The sequence below is a fragment of the Tachypleus tridentatus genome, chromosome 2 (genome assembly GCF_004210375.1).
Source record: "Tachypleus tridentatus isolate NWPU-2018 chromosome 2, ASM421037v1, whole genome shotgun sequence".
Classification (NCBI taxonomy): domain Eukaryota; kingdom Metazoa; phylum Arthropoda; class Merostomata; order Xiphosura; family Limulidae; genus Tachypleus; species Tachypleus tridentatus.
In genome coordinates this window covers 88,131,133-88,145,170 of record NC_134826.1, presented here as the reverse complement: position 1 = coordinate 88,145,170, position 14,038 = coordinate 88,131,133, and the positions used below count along the sequence as shown (strand labels likewise).

The window sequence follows — 14,038 nt, the reverse complement described above, 5'->3', positions numbered from 1 at the left end:
AGAACTTATGAGAATTTTCAGGAACCTTTCAGAATTTTCTAGAACTTTCCATAGTAATATATATACAAGGGCTCACCACTTCAGTTTAGTTCTAGCTGCTTAAGTGAACACATAGACCTAACTGATTTTATCAGAGATGGCATCAAAAAGCTGCAAGCATTCTCCAAACGCATTCTGCTTTGTATGTGGCCAATTTGTCAAGACAAGAGCGAAAAAGTACTCTGTGACAGTATCTGCTAAAATGTGTGAAGTTTACAAGGCATATTTCGGCATGCCTATCGGGGATCAAGACAAACCCTGGGCACTTCATTTTACCTGCGAGCACTGCAAAAAAACTCTAGAAGGTAAGACGGACAATTTTTGCTTGTTTGAATAGTAAGATTTTATATTGAACAAATTTTAGACCTATTAAAATTAAATATCTTTCGATGCACCTCGAAGAGGAATACAACAGCGTCAAGGCCTTGCTAGCAGCCTTGAAGTATGATGAGTATGGCTGGGAGGTGATCAGAGACTTCAAAATGGTGGCATTCCTGATGGGTCTCCAAGGAGACTTTACCAAGTTTCCCTGTTGTCTTTGCCTTTGGGACAGCAGCGACACTGCAGCGCACTACAACAGGAAGCACTGGCCACAACGGATCGAGTTCTCTGTGGAGAGGCACAGTGTCAAGTGTGAGCCAGTAGTGGACCTCCAGAAGGTGTTGTTCCCACCATTACACATAAAATTGGTCCTTATGAAACAATTTGTTACAGCTCTTGATAAGGCGTGTTTTGAGGCTCATTTTAGTATTCCGAAACTAAGTAACATTTTTCTATCTTCATGAGTATTGCTGGTATTTTCAGCGTGAAGAACACTTTTTAAAAACGTCTCGATGCCTAGTTGCGAGTACGTTGTTTCATTTCTATAGGTTACACTTCTTTAATTCAATGACGATCACGTCCGTAAATAAATGATATCTAATAAAATCTCTATACTGAAGCCCTCTAACGATGATCAAATTGAACGAACAAACGCTTTTAGTGCAATAATATAATTCACAGCTTAAAAATATTTTCTAATAACAGACGCAATCTGTTAAGTCCACATATTTTAGGCCTAACTTTAAGTTAAATTATCAGTGCACCACGTGTATGTTTTTTGCTTTGGTTTAGTTAGGGCTAAACATTACCAAACTTATAAATAAAGTTATATACTTATTGATAGTATTATCTACTCCTTCACATTAGACCTTTTTTAAAAAAAAACAAACAAACTTGATAAGATTTTAATACGTTGTGTACAAAATGTCTACTAAAATATAATTACAGCCTTTGAAAGTGCGCGCGTATTTTCAGACCAAAGCTGATTTAACGAATTTAAAAAACAGACAAGAGAAACAAACTGAAAAACTTCCCATAAAACAAACCTAAACACTTGCAATATCCCATATATAGAAAAATATTAATAAACATTCATCGTAACTTTTTAAAAGACTAGTACAAAGCTATAATCTTGATTCGTTTTCACCCTTTCAATGAAAATTAAACATTAAAAACAATCAGATAACGAACCACCCCAACAGGAAATATTTACGAAATGGAGTGTAATAGTTATCCAGTATTTTACATGGGTGAAATAGGGCGTAAGGTAAAGAGCAATTTAAAAGAACACCAAAAACCTCCTTTCAAAGTCCAAAAACATGTGAATAAAAACACACAAATTTTCTAAACAGACTGGCACATTATTAAAACAAGATATTAACAGAAGAGGAATTAGAAAAACTATTTATAAAATCAAACAATCCCAAAATTAGAAAGTATCTGTATGTGTCAGGTCGATATTTCCTCAGAAACATTGCTGGACCCCTGCTGGGACAGCGTTAAGTCTACGGATTTACAACGCTAAAATTAGGGGTTCGTTTCTCCTCGGTGGACACAGGAGATAGCCTTACAGTTGTAGGGGACCCCTACTGTAGAATCCCACTATTCGTTGGAGTTGGCGGTGGGTAGTGCTTTCCCTCTAATCTTACACTGCTAAATTAGGGACGGCTAGCACAGATAGCCCTCGAGTAGCTTTGTGCGAAATTCAAAACAAAACAAACAGACAGTTAAATATCTATATTACAGAAGTTTCTATAAAAACCTTAAACGTTTGGGAAACGAAATGATGTTCCTTGTATGTCATAACATTAATATTTTTTTCTTATATTACAAATATAAGGTGGAATTTACTAAATTTTTCAATCTTAAATTTTATCAACAAATGTAAACAAATAGCATTTCGTAAACTTTCATTTGTTTTAAGTTTTCCAGGTCAAACGACATTTTTGTTTTTAATTTCGAGCAAAGCTACACAAGAGCTATCTGCGCTAGCCGTCCCTAATTTAGCAGTGTAAGACTAGAGAGAAGGCAGCTAGTCATCACCACCCACCGCCAACTCTTGGGCTACTCTTTTACCAAGAATAGTGGAATTGACCATCACTTTATAACGCCCCAACGGCTGAAAGGGCATGTTTGGTGCGACGGGGATTCGAACTCCTTAATCTACCTGGCCTAAGAATTAGTTAAGCTCATGTTATATAATTGATTTTTTTTGTAATACCTTCATTACTAACAAATGTTTAATATTTTCGTTATCTTGTTTAATTATACATCTTAAATCTCATCTTTGTTCAGGAGTTAATCACCATATGAACATAAGTCATCAGTGTTACTAGTGAAATCTTTAGATTTTTTTTATATGCGTCTCCAGTTAGTTTACTTTTAAGATTACTATAAATTAACCCGTGAGTCATTTTTCTCTTTTTATCAGCTATATTTTTGTACGCTAGCAATACCAAGTGTGAGGCGTGAATATACCCGATTCTGTTTTGTTACATATCAGCTATTTCACTCTCAAATTGAAATTCTTTGAAGCAGGGTTAGAGTAAGTTAATCTGAGACCTTGGCCGTGGTTAAATATATCAATTGAAACGGTTCAAACTCTTGATTCCAAGACTGTAAATAGTTTTCAAAGTGGTCAACAGATGACGGAGCTACGATCTAAAAGCTACTCTTGAAAAACTCAAGAGTCATTTTATGAGTCGCTATGCTGCGTCTAAAAATATCTTTTGACCACGTATTCGGTGACGAAGCAAATAAAAGGCTTATCTATTTGAATCTAACAACTATGAGGCTTATTTATTTTAAACTAACAAATACAAAGCTTATCCATTTCAAACTAACACCTACAAGTCTTATCCATTTCAAAGTAACAAATATTGGCTTATCCATTTTAAACTAACACCTACAAAGTTTATCCATTTCAAACTAACAAATACCTGGCTTATCCATTTCAAACTAACATATACAAGGCTTATCTATTTTAAAACATTCCTAAAGTTTTACTGTTTTTGCTAGCTCTGAAAATATGGATAATTAATGTGATTGTAAGTTTATGGAATTCTGTTAAGTGTGAAAGTTCATAACAAAACAAAAAGGAATCTTCAAGGACTAAAGTAATACATGAGACCATAGGTATGGACAAATACATTAGTTGATAGGTTTTGACATCTCGAGTTCAAAACTGTAATTGGATCTAAAATTAATGTGCTAAAAGTTTGTACTTGAAAAAACTCAGAGTCATACTATGGGCTACTATAACATGGCTAAAAATTTATTGTATTACCAAAAAAAAATCTTGTGTTTTTACTTTGAAATTATTGATAAATAATGATTAGGCCCAGCAGTTAAGGTACTCGGACTTGCAATCTGAGGATTGCAGCTCGAATCCCCATCCCATCAAACATGCTCGCTCTTTCAGCAGTGGGGGGATTATAATGTGACGGCCAATCCCACTATTCATTGGTAAAAGAGGAGACCAAGAGTGGGCAATGATGACTAGCTGCCTTCCCTAAAGTCTCACATCCCTGAATTAGGGACGGCTAGCACAGATAGCCCCTCATGCAGCTTTGCGTGAAATTCAAACCAAATAATGTGGAAATGTTCACGGTTGTATGTGATCACTTATTTAATTATTAAATAGAAAGTATAATTTTATATTATTACGGTTGCATAATTTATATTGATATCACCTTGAAGCTTCAACATATTTTTATATTCGATATTTCCACATCTGCTCATGTTCTGTCTGACAATCTGATATCTTGACTGAATTTCCATATTCCATCTAGTAAGCATATAAAGATACAGTGCTTTGCAAAACCATTCACCCCAGGCAAAAGTTTCACATTTTGTTGCTTTCTAAGATTGCAATGATGAAATATCCAAAAGTGACTTAATATCAGAATCTAACCGAGAAAGCTAAAAATTGTAAGTTAGAATTTCAAAGAAAATTAGAACATTCATAATGGAATAACTATTCAATTCCTTTGCTACAGCAACCATAAACAGCTCTTGTGTGAAGTATAAGTTTGGAAGGTTACAAAATTAGTGTTATGGTCTTTGTATATGTGTTATCAATGGTTTAACTTGGTTTCAGAGTATGTGTATCTGTTCAAACCAAAACTTTTATAGTGAATTATAAACCAACCATGAAGACCAAGGAACTTTCCAAACAAGTCAAGGATAAAGTGGTAAAGAACCAGAGGATACATTAACATTTTAAAGTCACTGATTATCCCTTTGAGTACAGTGAAGTCGATCATTAACAAGTGGAATGTGCTTCACATCACTTAGTCACTACCTAGATCAGGCTGTCCTTCAAAACTAAACAGTTAGACAGGAAGGAAACTGCTAAGAGTTACCACAGTGAAGCAAGCAATGACTTTGGAAGATTTACAAAATTTCATGTGCGAGATCGGAGCAAGTGTTCTTATATCGACAATATCCTGGTCCCTATACAAAGCTGGCCTGTATGAACAAGTGGCAAGCAAGAAGCCATTACTGAAAAGAATCATCCTATATTTTGTATGGAGTTTGTGACAAAGCATGTAAATGATACTGCAGACATGTAACAGAAGGTTTTATGGTCAGGCAAGACAAAAATTGAGCCTTTTGGTCTAAATTCAAAGTGTTACATCTGGCACAAGCCAAATACATTCAATATCATCACAATCTCAACTGTCAAACATGGTGGTGGCAGCATCATGTTATGAGGATGCTTATCATCAGTAGGAACTGGGATGCTTGAGGGGTGATGCAAAGTACAGGCGAATCCTAGAGGAAAGTGTGCTCGAGTCAGCCAAGAAACTAAAACTGGTCGAAAATTCACATTTCAGCAGGAAAATCACCTGAAGTACAAAGCCAAAGCCACTTAGAGAAGTTTCTAAAGAAGAAAGTGAATATCCCAGTGAAATTTCTGCCTCGAGTCCAACAGAAAGTATATGGCAAGACTCCACAATAGCAGTGCACTAATGTTTTCCAACAAACTTGTAAGGATTGAAGCAATGTTGTCAGGAAGAATGTACAAAAGTTACACCATCTTATTGTGCAATGCTGGTACAGACTTCCCAAAAAAGGCACTATACTTTTCCCAGAACACATTTCAACAACCCACTTGCAGTGAAATAAATAGGTGCTGGATTTGGCACCTTGATTGATATCAATTTAATTTTCCAGCTGCTTGAGGTATGCGATGGTTGAATAGCTATTTAATGAAAGTATCTTATCTACGCATCTTGTATAACTTTTTTATTGATAATGTTGCAAACTTATTACTTGAGACACTTGAATGACTTTTGTCATTGACATTAGTGTTTGTGTAGTCTCACCTGTCAAAAGTTACCACACTTTTCAAAAGATATGCTGGAGTACAACTTGCAAACCTATTTCTGTATGGTCCTGGTACCCCAAACTGATCCATATTCCTTCATTTTTTAATTAAGTACAAGTGATATCCCCATGTTGTAAACTAACTTCCAATCTAAAGACGTGAATATTTTGCATACACAGAAAGATTTGTTAAATATTTTTTTTTCCAAGTACAGTAATTTTCAGTGACATTACACTTCATACAAAATGTAGTTCTGATACATTTAGTCTAACCAAGACTATATATATCAGCTTTGGTGGTTACGTAATGTGCTAATATTTCATATTTAGGATTGTTTTAATATGATGTACACAACCATCTCTGTAGCTGTGTGATATTTATATATACAATGTAATTCTATGTTCTTATAATTCATATTCTGAATTTTACCTTACTCTGAAGATATGCAGGTTTCACATATGGTTAAGAAAACTATTAACCTGATTTGTTCTGGCTGCCTTTGTTATTCTTTGGAGATAATACTCAATCTGTTTATGAACAGCATTTGTGTAATACAAGCTGTACATAGATATTGACAGAAGTTTCCTTTAATGTTAGAGCAGGTAGTATTTTGAGGTTATGGTCTCATCTACGTTTGAATGCGAATGGCCATTCAAATGTGTAGTGTTGGTTGCTCTAGGTAAAGGCAATATTTCTTAAAATTAAGAAATACTATTTATACACAACCTTGAAAAGTCTGAAAGGAAACCATTAAACATGTCAATCCAGCTTCCACAGCCAGTATATGTACTATATGTTTAGTTTTGAAAAAGACTTTTCATTTCATGTTCTACTTTGTGTCCAATGTCTTTATTTCATTCTTAGTAAGGGAGATTTAGTAACATTCCATGATAAGTATCCTAGCTGAATCTCCTGTTATTCTGTAGATCTATCCCAACACTGGTCAAGTAAAATTACTTTAACTTGCAATACAACACAAAGATAATTTTATCACTACACGATTAGCTGTATTATTTATGATATATTATGTAAGAGTGGACTAGTTCATAGTCATTGTGAGTACACAAAGATTACATTATTAATATTACATACATAGCAGTTTCTAGTGTACTCTATTCAAACAGTAACATCCATGATGCACTTGTAAGTAGCTAGTTCATCAGAGACCTCAAGATTAGGACATAACTGTCCTGAAATTAGAACTTTTGACTATACGACGACCAACCAGTCAACAGTATATGCCACTTGATGAGTTGCTCTTAAGTTAGTGGTAGGAGCTGACTCTCCCAGTCAACACTATATGTTGCTTGATGTAAGTTAGTAGTAGGAATTGACTCTCCCAGTTAACATTACATGTTGCTTGATGCAAGTTAGTAGTAGAAGTTGACTCTCCCATTCGAGATCCAAACTGTATATCTTCTACGTATTTTAAAGTATTGAATGAGCCATACCTGGTGTTGTATACACTTGCAAGATGTGTTGTTAGCACAAATAATGTGATCAGTATTAGTGTCCACAAAACACGTGATCTGTTGTTTGAAAGGACAGTTTTATTATGTAATCAGTATTGTGAGTCATGAACGTTTATAACGATGTGGGTTTGTCGATATTTAAGAATTATTCCATTGTTGAGTTTATTTTGTAATAAAATATTAACGAACTTTCTAGAAAACCTTACACAATCTAGATGGATGGTTTTAATAAACTTTTTTTAATAGATACAACACAAGTTTTATTTACATAACTTCAAGGTGAGCCTTTCTTACAATTTCCATTGACCAGTTACGTATGCAAAAAAAAACACACACAGGTGATATACAGATATTAAAACAAATTGCTAATTATAGGTACAAAAGGAAATAGTTGGAAAGATGTAACTTAAGCATGTCATTTTCCAGATATTTTTACTAGCTCCAACAAAATTTCATGTCGTTCATATTTAGAATTTCTTATGACATTTTGTTACCAGTTACAAAATAGGCATGAGTACAGGAAATAAAAAAATATTAAATGTGTGGGCAGTATGATTCAGATAACACCTGTGCAATCAATACAAGTTTATCATTTTAATTCAAATGACTTGTTTGTAGTTAATGGTGATAATAAACACAAACCCCTGTTAATAAACAAATGTACAAGCTATTTGAAATTTTGTTTTAATAATTTCTGCTTACCTCTACGTGGTCATAACAAAACTGAAACAACTGTGATAAGGAAAGTGTTTCATTGAAACAACTCTATCAGTGAAGATTCAGTAACACAATGGAAGCAGAGTAAAAACTAAACCATTTGTGCTGATCTTCTGAAGATAAAGCCAGTAGCATACACTATGTTTCTGATAATGTGGTACTGACAAACTGTCAATTCCTTGGAGAGACACTATTTCCTGGAGCCATAGTCATCTCTGTGCTTTGAGAGCCATCTCGTGGTGGACTCTGAAAACAACCACATACCTTCACATTAATTACAAAATGTTCAGCTAACTGCAACTGCAAATTACTGACAAAAAATCGTTGAAATATTGTTTTTGTGAAAATAAATATTATCTTTACATAAATATTCATGCTGAATCCCATGTCTATTTTAATACAAACTGCATCAACTCTTAAGTACAAAATATCAAAACATGATGGTTATAAGAAAGTGACTTCAATAAAACTGTAAAGGACAAGCCTATTCACAGATACCCAAATATTAAAACATCCAACTTGTCTGTATGAAAACAATGGTTATTCTGTTATATTTGGTACTTGGGGTTATACTTAACAACATAAAAGCCCGTCACAAATGACGGGTAACCAATGTCTACCAGACTCAAACTCCCCAAGATGTATTTACACCTTTGCCACCTGTCAACACACAGTCATTAGCAATATGTATTTTGTCCAAAGAGTGTCTCAGCATTGATTCTTGTACCAGTATACATTGATTACAGTTGTTTTATTGTCACATCAATTAAATGATTGCTAGTTTTATTAAAACCACATATCTTGTAAATACTGGATCAATGTTCAACATCTTCTGTTCACAACAAACAACAAATTAATTTCATACGTGATTAAATAAACCTTTTGTATAAAAACTCCATCCTTGATAGGTTTTTATATAGCAAAAAATGGGCCAAAATGTAGGAGCTTTTCATATCAATGTTAGTAGTCAATTTCAACCAATGGGAATGGAGGAAGCGTTATGGGAGAAAAAGTGGAACTTACGAAATTCAGAGAAGCTGAATGTGACCGATCAACAAACAGCTCTTATTATTATGTTTACAAGTTTTAACATTACTATCTGTACTCTGACAGTAACACTGTATTGAAACTGACTGTCCTGTTAGTGAGGTCTTTAATTAAAAATTCTTATACAGGAAATAATTTAAAATAAGAATGTCATAATCAAAAAAAGGTATTGTTGCTTTTCCTGTTTCATATATAAATAACTTTCTTTACAGAAGATTCTCTTTTTGAATCACTTACTATGTTCATGATTTGCATTTGTAACAAGGATTTTCCTTTGTTTTATGACATAATGTAATCAATATATTTCGACATGTTCTAACACCTGGGATTACTTTTACAAAGTTCTTTATGGATATAAAGCAGTTTTTACAGCAGTAGTTCTCAAACGTGCTTGTTCGTGAAACACCATTTGTTTGTTTTTTTTATCTCGGACAACAATCAGATTATATGTAACAATGCCACTTTTCAATAATTATGTAACCTTATCATGGATCATCTGGAGGCAACCACCCACAGACCAGAGTTTGAGAACCAATGGTGAAGAGACTATATAATACAATGATAAATTATGACCTACCTTCACATGCATGATATTTTGGTAGTGATTAATTACAACCTGTCTTTACATGTATGATTCTTTAGTAGTGTTTGATTATGACCTGCCTTCACATCTATCAGATTCTTTAGTAGCAATTAATTACAACCTACCTTCACATGTATCTGATTCTTCAACATGGCTGATCTCAAAATCAAGGCCTAGAAAAAAAAACAACCCAAAAAAACAGAAACTCAGACCAATTAGAACAAAAAGTATGATTACATACAAAGATTATTTATGAGTGCCAAAGACTGCTAAAAAATTAAGTTACTAAAATTCAACATTTGATATGTTCTGTCAAGTTTATTACTCAGACACACAAAAGTAAATGTAATTTTTCTTCTTTTTCTTTCTTTCTTAATTAACCAGGTATGTGTTTGTTTAGAGCACAATATTTAGTAGCACAATCAAGTGACAATGCCTTCAATCTGGTACTTTAGAAGTTGTTTTTAATAGTCTTTCTCTCACTGAGCAAAGATATTTTTTATTCAACCTTTTCATACAAAAACTACAATTTGACAAAGTTAAATAGTTGTTGTTTTAAACTTCAAAACATTTATAGAATATCAAATGTAGGAATATTTTTATTTGTTTCAGGCATAAGTGGTACCTATACTTTGCCATCCATAATTTTAAACTGATAGACTATAACAATAGTGGCTAGTCAACTATTCTCAACACCAACTCTTCACATATTCTAGCTTCACACTAGCATTTTACTGTCACCAAATATGTGGAGTGTGATTCTTTATCCTAAATAGCTTTAAACTTATAATGGTATACATCTGTTTCTACTTCCATTTTTTAATGTTTTATAGCTCTTTGAATATTCCTGCTAAGGAAGTTATAAATTAATTGCAAATATGTAGCTCATGTTACCCTGTCAAATTACATAACACACAGGGATACTTGCAAGCAAACGTACATTTTAAAAATGTTATTATTATTTATTTTACCTAATCTAACTAGAGACATTTCTAACTAATTTTTGCACTTTAGTTACTTTTATAATAAAAAACACACAAAAAAAACAAGAAATACGGTACTTACTGTTGTTTTTTACTGTCGATGACACGTAACCCTACTTTTTATATTAACGTCATAACTCCATTAAATATCTTTTTATTTAACTAAATAATGCATCAAAGAACAGAGAATAATAGTATAAAAAAAAACAAGCAATGTCTAGTAACTATTACAATTTTTCTGTCTTTCTAGCTATGCAGTAAACATTATTAAAAATTCAGCTAAGCTTATCAGTGTGTGTTCCCTTAGGAAAAACAGACAGTTCTTTGTACACAACACAATTTATTATAAAATGTCATTTGTTGAAATAAAACCTTGTTTTTTATTGGTTATAATTAATATAGTATTAAATGTCAGAGAACTATAATAACAATTTGTGAAAAAGAGAATGTGGCACGTGGGTGTAGCAAGTGGCTCCAATTTTCTATTTTATGGCTCTGTAAACTAAATAAGATTGAAGGCTATAAAATTTTGCTTTGGCTGAGCAATGACAACATCAAATGAGCAATTTATTTAACATTTTGTACTTTTTGGAGTGGTGGTAAATAAATTAGAGAACAGAGGATACTTAAGAGAGTAGATGTCACAATTCTCATACTGAGGGAAATTCAAGAATTTAAAAACAAATATTGCCTCATAAAATTAAGTACTTAAAGCTAGGATTATTAGTTAGTATTGATAACCATACCTCCATCAGTTTTTTTAACACTTACTGTAATACTCATGGCATTAAGTAGACAAGTAATTATATTTTACTGTAAAACTCTTACAAAACAGTCTTAATAATCTGAGAACTAAAAAATTGTCTTTCCTTAATCATGGAAAATAGCTTTACCCCTGATGAAGGAAAGTCAATTTTCTAAAAGTTCTCAGACTTTTGTTTTTTCCTGATGCCACCCTGAAATACCATGATACAAAACTAGATTCACACCTTTGTTCTCCTCTGGTATTGAAGGCCCATGTTGAGAGACTTTTCAAATGTTGTGCTCCTTTGATCGATATCCTTAGCATAAAGAATCTGCAGGGAATTTCAAAGAAACTGTATGTGTAAATAAGGATAATTATTAAGAGAAACACTTAGTTATGTTAGACATTCTATGATAAAATCTTCTTTTCAATGAAATTTGTTCATGGTAAACTTACAGAGAAGATTGACATATAATCTAATAAGTTTTTTTTCACTGTTCCTCTAATATTTCTGATCAAATAGTGATGAATAAAATTAGTTTTCAAAATTGAAAATATGAAATTTACATTCTTTGAAGCTGCTTTAAAATTTTATTATGTATTTTTAAAATCACATTGTACTTATAGTTAAAATTTAAGTTCCTTAAGATTTGAACTTTTTTATATAGACTTCTCATGGTCACATAATCTAGAATAATGTATTCCATCTTTATTTGGAAGTCGCACACTTAACACTGTTCTTTACCAGGGAAATTTCAAATATAAAATGGACTTAAGCTATAACTTGCAAAACTACTACAGCCTGTAATTCTACTAATGACACTCCTAGCTCTTACTTACAAGAACTGTACACTGTAAGTCACAAAGTAACCAATAACCCTTCCAACATTATTACTAGTTCCTACTTACAATATACATTATATTGGGTTGATGAATAATTTGTGAGCGTTTTTTCAAGTTAACAAAATATATTCATAAATGAAACGCTTTCGCAAAATATTTCATGTCATTTGGTAGATAATTTTTTGCTCTAATAGATGGTGTGTTTGATTTTCATATGTCTAACTTTTGTTTTCATTTTCAGCTCATTAAATGGAATGTCAAGTGGACAAAATCAAGCATTTTCGACACCATCTGCTTTTCGCATTTAATTTCTTGCAATTTCGTTTAAAACAATGCATACTATATACCTAGGTATTACATGAAATAAAGTATCATAATAACTGTTTTGGGTGTAATGTGTTCATGCATTGAAGTATTGTATAGTCTTGCATGTAATGCTTGAATGAAATTATTTAAAAACGCTCACGAATTATTCCTCAACCTAATAGTAAGCAAAGCACGTAAATTTTGCCTAAAATTGTGTAAATAAAATAGGAGTGATGTTGTTAGAGGTTTTGGTTATCTTGTGACTAGCAGCTGGAGTTTTGATGAGTGTTATCAACATAAAACTTGTTACTGTCTACATCTTTAAATGTGACATACTTGATGTAGTGATATAAGTTTGAGTAGGTGACCAGAAGTTAACTACGTATGACATAAACAACTTGGTCTCAAGTAGGCCCTACAACTTACATTTACTCTCCTATATCTCTATTTCTAAACTACTTGTCTGTTAGTGACCTCCCAAATCATTCAGATTGTGTCACCCCCGAACTATCACACACACACACACGTTTCTTTTATACAGTATCTATGCTATGTAAATAAAACTCAAATGCCTTGTTGTGAGAGTCAATGCGAGCCTGTACTTGTCCGTCGAGGATAAGTTGCATGAGTTCGTCCTCCAGCGCTGAAACTGACGTGTTAAATGCTGCTGCCATTTTCCTCATGTCTGCTGACAAGTAAGGGCTAAAGTACTTGTAAGAAACAAACCAAGAATCAGAACCATTTCTGTGAGGTTGTTAAATAAAACACTAAAAACATTCACATAACTAATGTTTGTATGGAACTTTAAGATACTAATATTCAAAAAATATAATAACTTATTACCACTGCCTAACAAACAAAGAGATGTGTTTCTACAATTAAAGTGTTGCCTTCATATATTAAACAAGTGGTTCCCAAACAGTGTGTTGCAAAGCCATTCTAGGTATGCCACAACATTTTGTAAATTACTGTGTAATATGTAGATTAACGTGGCCTTCTTACTGAATTTAGACCATTTTTATTTATTAAAAATAGCCTCAAATTAGTATATTTAATCAGAAAAACTGTCTTCTTTTTGTGTGTGGGATCAGATGAGCAGCCATGAGCACAAAATGTTCGAGATCCACTGTAATGATAAGGATTTTAGCTACTTCTGTATACAAGAAATATGAACATCTAACAATGTTACAGTTTAAAGACTTTACTCTATGAAGATTTATCACTTACCTGTACTAGTGCTCTGTTCCTTATTTGTGTATAGAGTGTGTTCACGTGCGGAGCTAGGTACACGTCTAGTAACAGGTTATCCTACGTAAAACATCAGTGTTAAGAGATTATGCAAAGCACACAATTATTACAATTATATAAATATGTTTATACTTTGTTTATTATTATGCACAAAGCTGGGGGGGGATGTTTATACTTATTGGTGATATACATTATTAACTGCTGTATCTCAGAACAGGTGGTATGGGTATTAACCTGAAGATAATCTAAGAAGGCTGAAATGTTGACTCTGCTTTAGTAGTAAAAGTGTTCATACCTGTACCAGCCATCCAGAGGTACATTTTTACTTCAAGTAGGTTTCTCGTTAACACAAATTATTAACTGCTATTTTTTGTTTCTAAGCATTCACTATTAAGTAATAAC

The 14,038-nt window shown here is 32.9% G+C and overlaps 1 protein-coding gene across 1 annotated transcript; it reads right to left on the bottom strand.

The window, feature by feature from the left end:
- Positions 1–7,376: 7,376 nt before the first annotated feature.
- LOC143244436 (COP9 signalosome complex subunit 1-like) lies at positions 7,377–13,743 on the bottom strand. The gene is made up of 5 exons (XM_076489082.1): positions 13,616–13,743; positions 12,961–13,098; positions 11,484–11,570; positions 9,637–9,684; positions 7,377–8,127 (listed from the first exon to the last, which is right to left on the bottom strand). The coding sequence occupies exons 2-5, from the start codon at positions 13,069–13,071 to the stop codon at positions 8,053–8,055; spliced, it is 321 nt and encodes a 106-aa protein (XP_076345197.1). The 5' UTR covers positions 13,072–13,098; positions 13,616–13,743; the 3' UTR covers positions 7,377–8,052.
- Between the last annotated feature and the right edge of the window lie 295 nt (positions 13,744–14,038).